Raw genomic sequence first — 8,812 nt, 5'->3', positions numbered from 1 at the left:
AAAGGGAGGAGCTAGGAGCTCGGATCTATGCTGTGGTAAAAGTTGCCGGCTCGGATCAGAGATCAGATCCGTATCCCAAAGGCTGCTGCCAAATGAAGTTCCTACTTCTGATCTTAATTTTAACTGTCACCCTCTACAACTACATATGTTTTTTCAAACACACATCTCTCAATATCCTTGTCATGCTTTTGCTTTTTGTTGATTCAAATCACAGTTCCAAACAGCAAGGCTATGGATATTATATTTGCAAAGTCAATATTATTATTTTAAGATAAAAATAAAATTAAAAAGGATGAAATTTGTAAATATTAACCAAACAAAATAAGCTGTTTGCAATTAAATATTAATTTTTGCAAAAACGTATCTCACCAGACTGTTACATTGATACACCCAAATGTTATATTCGTCCTGATTGGCATCAGTTGTCTTGAAGGCCAACAAGGTCTTTCCTGCTCCTAATCCATCATCATAGCAAACTGTCCGCACAATTAAATACAATGGATGCCTGTGTAGAACATCCTGTGGAATGAAAAATGAAAATAACAGCATCAGACATAAAAAAAAAAAAAAAAGTATAATAAATGTACTCAACAAGGTCTTATAAGAAACTTAGTGATATCTTGTACTTTATGGAGTGGCATTATTGGTATACAGTTCAGAAAAAAGATAAACCAGTTACATGCTGCTCTACTGCGAGATGCGACTGTACAGTCTGGTACAAGTGAAGGGATGTTCCTTCAGTCCCTGAATATCTTTCCTCATGTCCACTGAGGTTTACAGATGTTAGTAACTGTACCTGACTTTTTCTTACTTGCTGTTTGTGCAACAACACTTGCCAAGTGCTTTACTAGCTTTCAAAGATGGTAAAACAAGTTGTGTTTTTTTTTCTTTTGTAATGGATAGTACAAATGGAGTATATAAGACTCCATGCACTACAAAGAGTTACGATCAGTTCTTACTGATCATAACCCTTTATTATGTGTTCTCAACATGGATGCCAAGATTCACCTCAAAGGCAAATTTCTTAGCTTTCACATCTCAAACACATGCTAACATGGTTACAATCAGAGAGACAGCCCTGTACATTGTTTTTATTTTTGCTCTAAATTTCTTTTGTCTGTTCACTCGGTGACAAGAACATTAAAACATGCCAGTCTAAGATGGACACTGTCAGAATATTAACGTCTTAACTCAATGCTCTGCAAAAAAAGTGAAATAAGTGCTCTGTACCACTACCACCAAAATATGGTAACAATGAAAGTGGTTGTAGCAATGAAAAGTAATGCATTTAAAGGTAATCTGCTCCACATCTTTCACATAAACAATATTAAAAGTGGAAATTTAAAGGCCAAATGCTATCACTGTGTATGTGTTGCAATATAACAAGAGTTATTTGCTAACACTGTCATAACTGTACACCCAAGTGGTGGGGTTAGGCACACAGCCAAGACTAAGTACAATTCCACCAAAGTATACAAATTATCCTCTAGTACTCCTGACATAATACCATAGGTCTAGAAAAGTACAGTTGTCTACACTTACCATAAATGTAGATGTTAGAGTGTAGTCACTGTAGCAGTCATTACATTTGGGTTATCTGCTTGCAGTTAGCCCTCAGTCGGCCTGATTAACAAAGTCTTGGGTCCTGCGTTGGTTGCTGTCCCTTCTTCCACGATGTCAGATCATCAGGGGTATAAAACATGCGGCCGATGCCATTACATCAGTCTTTCTTGCCCCAGATGTCAGGTGCCCGCCTAATGGGAAGTAGTTAAATATAAAAGTACAAAGATATACCTCCAACAAAACAGCAAATACACCAAAAAGGCTTTTAAGCATAGTAAAGGAAAGTAGAGGTATAGCCAAAAGAAGTTAGGGGGCTGGAGGGAGGGTAACCAGGACTGCAACAGTGAATACACTCGAACATCTATGGTAAGTGTACACAACTGTACTATGTTCTTTGTGTTTCACCGTTGCAGTCATTACATTTGGGTAGATTCCCAAAGCTATGGTTGGGAGGAGGAATTTAGATAGCATTAGGGCCAGCTATAAGACTGCAGTGGCAAAGGCAGCTCTGGATTTAGAGAAAATTGGCAAATGATAATGCTTGTTGAAAGTATGTACAGAACTCCAGGTAGCAGCTTCTAGGATGTCCCTGGTGGGGACGCCTGTTGAGAAAGGCTGTAGAGATAGATGCAGCCCTGGTGGAGTGAGGTCTGATCCCCTGGGGGAAAGGTTTTCCATGGTGCTTATAGCAGAAATTAATGCAATGGCTTATCCATTTAGAAATGGTTTGCTTTGAAATAGCCTTCCCCTCTGCCCCTGCAGCAAATGCCACCAGCAGTTGTTCAGATTTTCTTTGAGGTTTAGTCCTGTCCAAGTAGAATCTAAGTTGTCTGTGCACATCTAAGGAATACAGTATCTGTTCCCCTTTATTTCTGTGGATTGGGAAAGAAGGTTGGCAAATGAATGGACTGATTAAGAGCCACAGTGGATATCACCTTGGGCATGAGGGATGGATTGGTTCTGAGGGACACCCTGTCCGCATGAAAGATGATGAAAGGCTCCACTGCCATAAGGGCCTGTAATTCAGATACCCTTCTAGCTGAAGTGATTGCTAAAAGGAAAGCTGTTTTCCAAAAAAGAAATTTTAAGTCTGCAGTAGCAGCTGGCTCGAAAGGAGGTAGAGTGAGTTTCTCAAAGACAAAATTAAGGTCCCAGGTTGGGGTTGGAGCTCTCCTGGGTGGTCTCAAATTGTTGGCCCCTCTGAGGAACTGCTTGAACAGTGGATGAGCGAAGAGGGGAGGTTCTGTGTTATAATGAGCTGAAAAGGCTGAGGCATGGATTTTAATGGAGGAAAAAGACAAGCCCCTGTGAAGCATCTCAGTTAAGTATTGTAAAATCTGAGGTAATTTGGGTGCTGCTGTGCTAATCTCTTGAGATTGGTTCCAGGCTCAGAATCTTTTCCATTTTTCAGGATAAGATTTTCTAGTACTAGGCCTCCTGGCCACTAAAATGATATCCATCACAGGTTTGCTGAGGGATGGTAAAGGAGAAATTAAGTAATTAGCCAGGATGCAAGGTTCAGTGTTAGAAGCAGAGGGTGCAGAATCTGGTTCTCCTGCTGAGACAGCAGGGAAGGAGTCTGACGCAAGTGCCACGGAGATAACCGTGACACACTGTCAGGAGGGGGTACCAGTGCTGGTGCAGCCAGTCTGGAGCAATCAAAATCAGCCTTTGTTTGTCCCGTTTGATTTTTAGTAGTACTTTGAAGAGCAGAGGCAGAGGGGGGAAGGCATAGACTGATAGGTTTTTCCAGCTGAAAAACTGAGCATCCACTTTTCAGGCTTGTTTGTGGGGAGTAGGTTTTTCCAGCTGAAAAACTGAGCATCCACTTTTCAGGCTTGTTTGTGGGGAGTCCTTGTGCAAAATTTGTCCAATTGGTAGTTCTGGGGAAGAGGCAAACAGGTCTATATCTGGCCTCCCCCATTTACTTGTCAGCATTTTGAAAGTCCTTGGTTCCAGTCCCCACTCGTGTGGGTCCATGAGGTTTCTGCTTAATCCATCTGCCAGTGTATTTAATTTTCCTGGCAGGAATTGAGCTTGCATGTGTACTTGGTAGCTCAAGGTTGTGTTCCACAATGCCATGGCTAGTCTGCAGAGGGGGTAAGAATGTGTACCCCCCTGCTTGTTTTTGTACCACATAACAGTGGTGTTGTCCGGCTTTACCATTAGTTGTTCAGGAAGAATGCGGTCCTTGAAGGCTGTCAGAGCATTCTGTACAGCTAACATTTCTTTTTGATTGATATGCAGGTGCATTTGACTTGGGTTCCATTTGCCCTGAATGCACGTCCCTGCCAGGTGAGCCCCCCCCCCATGCATAGTCTGATGCGTCTGTTAGGGTTTGGGCGGCAGGGGATGGTGTGAAAGGTAGTCCCTAGTTTTGGTGGCAGGCCTCTGCTCACCAAGGGAACTCTAGGCGTAGGCAAGGTAGGATAGGAATCATTGTTTCTAGGTCCTCAGAATGTTGACACCATAGGCTTTTTAGATACCACTGTAGTTTCCTCATATGCAGTCTTGTATATGGAATTAGAAGAATGCAGGAGGCCATGAAACCCAAGGCTTGCAGTATTTGTCTTGCAGATAGCAGGGCTTTTGTGGCCACTTGTTTGAAGTAGGTTGTCAAATGAATTTGTTTCTCTGGCGTGAGGTAAGCCATCTGGAAAGTTGTATTCCAGCTTGCTCCCAGGAATATAATTTGTTGACAGGGTACCAGGTGCGATTTCTTTTCGTTTAAGGTGTACCCCAAACAAGTTAGAACCCTTTGTACAAAAGCCAGACGATTCAAAAGTACGTCCTGGCTTTCTGCCTGAATTAGACAATCGTCCAGGTATGGGTATATTTGAATATTTCTTTGCCTGCAAAATGCAATAACTGCAGCTAGGCACTTTGCAAATTCCCTGAGTGCATTAGATAAGCCAAAGGGCAGTGCAGAGAACTGATAGTGCGTATAGCCCTGCTTTGAAGAGTAGGTACCTTCTGCAAGATTCCCTAATTGGAATGTGCAAGTATGCTTCTTTTGAATCTAGTGTTGCCAACCAGGCATCTTTGCCTAGCACAGGACGTAAATGAAGACTCAGCATCTTGAATTTTGGAATCTCCAAAAAGATGTTTAGAGTAGACAAGTCCAGGATAGGATGCCACAAATTGTCTTTTCTGGGTACCAGGAAAAGTCTCGAGTAGAAACCTTGTCCCTTTTCCTCTTCTGGTACCAGCTGAATAGCCCCCATGCTAGAGAGAGAAAGTTCTTGTTTTTGGGCCTCTGCCCACTGATTTGGGGGTAGGTCCGGCCAGAGGCCTCTAATGAATCAAAACCACATTGCAAAGTATGTTTTCCAACTTGTTCAGCAGAATGCATTAAATCCTGTAATTCTTTATTTTCCCAATTATTTGCATGAAGAGCAATCTTTCCCCCCAAAGGGGCAGTCATTTGATAAGTGCTTGAAAATTTTAAAAGAAAGTCATTGAGACAGTTTACCATAGGGGGAAGTCTTATTATTCCCAGATTTGGAAGTGGAGGCCCCTCACTGCTTGGTTCTGTGTGTCCCCCTGGGACTGAAACTTGTTTTTTTTTACTGAGTCTGGGTTTGGCTTGAGAAGACCTGGAAGGAGCTGGAAAGGAGCAATTCTTAGAGGGCTAGTGCCTACTAAATCTAGGAGGCTGAACTTGTAAAAAAAAATCTTTAACAGTTTGCAGAGATTTAGCTTTATCTTCCACATTTTTAAGAACTTCCTCAGCCTTGTTGCCAAACAGGCAGTCCTGATTTAAAGGAGCATCCAACAATTTAGCTTTAACATGATCAGGCAAAGATTGCTCCTTAAGCCAAGCATGCCTTCTGAGCACAGACCAAGTAACAGCAGCCCTGCAAGAGGCCTCTACTGAATCAAAACCACATTGCAAAGTATGTTTTCCAACTTGTTCAGCAGAATGCATTAAATCCTGTAATTCTTTATTTTCCACACAGTCAGGAATCATCATTTTCTGTTTAGGCAGTCCAATAACATGTTGCTGATACTTTACCATATGAAACTGGCAGTTTAAAGCCCTAATGGCCAAGATCGCAGAAGTGTAAACCTTCTTACCCAATCTATCCAGCGCCCTAGAATCTATAAGAAGGGGTAGGATTTTTAGCAGTAGAAGCCTTAACGCCCTTGGGCCCCTGTGAAATAGTCTCTGGATCTGCAGTAGGATTTTTAAAAAGGAACTTGTGGGACTCAGGGACCCTGTAGTATCTGTCAGGTTTTCTGGGAGCATGAGGCAGGGAATCAGGGGCCAAACTAGATTCCGAAAAAGCATAATCAACAATGTCTAGTACAGGAGGAATAGCTAAAGGCCTATGCTGAGGTAGGAGAAGGAAATCTCCAAGCCTCTTTTTTGAATGAGAAAAATCCTGGCTTTTCCAGTGGAAATGCTCCCTTAGAGTACGCAAGGTTTCCCCAAAAGAAAAATCCTCAGGAGGGGAAGCACAGGGAATGGAGTCCTCTGCATCAGAATCTTCATAAGTAGATCAGGGCAAATCCAGATCATCAGGAGAATCAGAAAAAAACAGAATCCTGATCAGAAGATTCATATTCAACTTCAGTCCTAGGCCTCTTAGAAGGGGGGGGGGTTGTCTACCCCTGATTAGAGTTATTAGATCTTCAGCCATTCCTATCACTTGTTTTTTAGGCATAGAGGCCTGAGCATGTGGCCTGGGCATCGGTTTTTTAGGCATGGATCGTGATTTAGGCCTAAGTTAAGAAGGAAGCGTCGATTTAATATGCAAGTCCGTAGGCCTGAATATACCCCCAGAAGCTGGTGCCTACACAGTGGCTCCGGACCCATCCAAGGTAGAGACATCCACGGGATCCATAGTTGAAGCATCTCGCAGCATACCGGAATCCGAGTGGGTCTCAGTAGAGGACTGCGAATCAGAAGTAGCAGATATCAGGGTCTGCGAAAGCGCCTCCCTGAGTACCGGTGAACTGGCAACTGGCTTAGGAGAAGCATCGTTGGCAGTTTTGGACCTCGGCGGCCTGTCTCTGTCTTTATCTTTGCGTTTTTTCAGAACCCCAGTAGTCGGATGGCTAACAGACGACATTTCCGGATAATTAAACAGAGAACCGAATTATTTAGAAGCAAAAATATACAGACGGCGGATAGTGTGCTTATTAAATAAAGCACAAAACCGACAGCAAGGTACGTCGTGGTCAGGGCCTAGACAAGGAATACAGTACGAATGAAAATCTTTATGAGGTATTTGCTTTCCACAAGTAATGCAATTATTAACTTTTACTGACATCGGTAAGGAGCAAGAAAAAGTTTCCCCAATGGGGTACTTGGCTTTAGTTAAAGACTTTGGTTCTGAAACTCAAAAACGAAAATTTCAGGAGTTGGCTGACTGGCACTTGCGAACTGCTTCTGCTTCGGGCACTGAACGGCAAGAAAGACTGATGTAATTGCATTGGCTGCATGTTTTATCCCTCTGACGACCTGACGTCATGGAAGAAGGGACAGCAACCGACGCAGGAATCAAGACTTTGTTAATCAGGCCGACTGAGGGCTACCTGCAAGCAGATAACCCAAATGTAATGACTGCAACAGTGAAACATGAAGAACATCTATAATAAAGTGCTGCTAAAACAACACTACAAGTCACAGAATTTCAGCCTTAAATAAAGGAGAATTAAACATTTTACTGTTTCTTTTCAAGACATTCAAGCAGTGATAAAATGTAAACATATCAGGTTTAATTTTTCAGCTTTCTATTTCATCCTGCCAGCTACAGTACTAAAATATTTTTGACTGGTATTGAGTTACTCAGTATCTTAGCTTAGTCTGGCATTTAGTGCAAAGGATTAAGGCTGTACGTGGTTAATAAGTCGCATCATGTGGTACACGGCTGGTTCCCTAAGCCTCCATTTGCTTACCCTGTGATCCTGAACAAATCCATTTAACCACAGTTTTTTGGGGCAATTGGGAAATTGGGCTAGGCTCAACAATGGTTACCTTGACTGAATGCCTAGTAACTACCTATGAATTTATGAACATTTATGTTTCTCTTACTACAGTAGCATGTGATAAAATAAAATATGCATCATTTACACCAGTAAAATTATGGCTGAAGTTATAACTGCCAGACAGCTTTCTTGCTGAAGTTGAAATAGATTGTTTACTGCATCAGGAAATGGTCAATATAATAAACAGCGGTTGCAGTTACACCTTTCAATCACTCTGTGTGAAACATACACTGTTTCCAATGAAATGAATAAATTACTTTTAATCAGTGATGATACAACTATGTGGCAAGGCTTTTCTACTCCATTCTTCAACACTACAAACTTATCGTATATATTAGTCAGTTACAAAGAAAAAAATACAACTTTTAAGATTAAGACAAATTATAACCAAAACAGATCACAACTAGATGAGATATACAATCTTCACCTAGATAAATGCCACAGAAGTCCAAGCTTATGCCAAGACAACTGAGTTTTTCAGTTCTTATTTTTGTATGCTTTTTTGCAAAGTTGCCTATCATTAATTCTCCCTGATCGGAATTAACCCAATCATTCCCTCCCATACTGGGTATCCCCAGCATGAGGAAGAGAGCTGCCTGGAGGTAGATGTCAATCAGGCATCCAAAAGGGTACTGTATTGGGAAAAGAAAAAAAAAACATATTACAGGGAATGGTAAGTTCTTTTTTTTTTATATTCTGTAATTCTGAGTGCTTAGAGATGTATTTCAGACACTAACTGCAGCCCAAAATGGAATGTTGCATTGCCTTTATGTAACTGTAACAAACAACAAAGCAGCTGGCATATGCTTACTCTCTTTCACAGGCAAATATTACAGTTGTGTTAATAAATTAAATTAAGGGAGGAAACAGCTCTATGGATTACTTCTACATTGTGCTATGGAAACAACATAAAGATGTCAGAGGGGCCTGTGACACAAAGTACAGTTGTGTACCTACCATAAATGTAGATGTTCGAGTGTATTCACTGTTGCAGTCATTACTCTTGGTTTATCCTGCTGGCAGGCCACCCACAGTCAGCCTGAATTCCAAAGTCTTGGTCCGGCGTTGGTTGCTGTTGCCTCTTCCCTGACGTCAGTGCGGCAGGGGTATAAAAGATGCAGCCAACGCCATTTTCTTCAGTTTTTCTTGCCCCAGATGTCAGGTGCCCCCAAAAGGGTAGGCTAGATAGATTATGCCAATAAACATGCATGGACTAAAGTAAACATTTCCTTCATCTACAAGCAAATACACCACA

At 41.8% G+C, this 8,812-nt stretch overlaps 1 protein-coding gene across 1 annotated transcript in view; it reads right to left on the bottom strand.

Annotated features, from left to right (window-relative positions):
* Nucleotides 1-336: 336 nt before the first annotated feature.
* ITGB1BP1 (integrin subunit beta 1 binding protein 1) overlaps nucleotides 337-8,812 on the bottom strand; it is a 262,215-nt gene continuing 253,739 nt past the window's right edge. Inside the window, exon 7 of the mRNA XM_044087482.1 lies at nucleotides 337-519. Coding sequence (XP_043943417.1) covers nucleotides 337-519 — 183 coding nt within the window. The remainder of the gene's footprint in view (nucleotides 520-8,812) is intronic.

Source organism: Protopterus annectens, chromosome 1.part1 (genome assembly GCF_019279795.1).
Source record: "Protopterus annectens isolate FY-2018-M chromosome 1.part1, PAN1.0, whole genome shotgun sequence".
NCBI lineage: Eukaryota > Metazoa > Chordata > Ceratodontiformes > Protopteridae > Protopterus > Protopterus annectens.
Note: the sequence above shows the minus strand (reverse complement) of the source record. Positions and strands in the feature narration are given on the sequence as shown.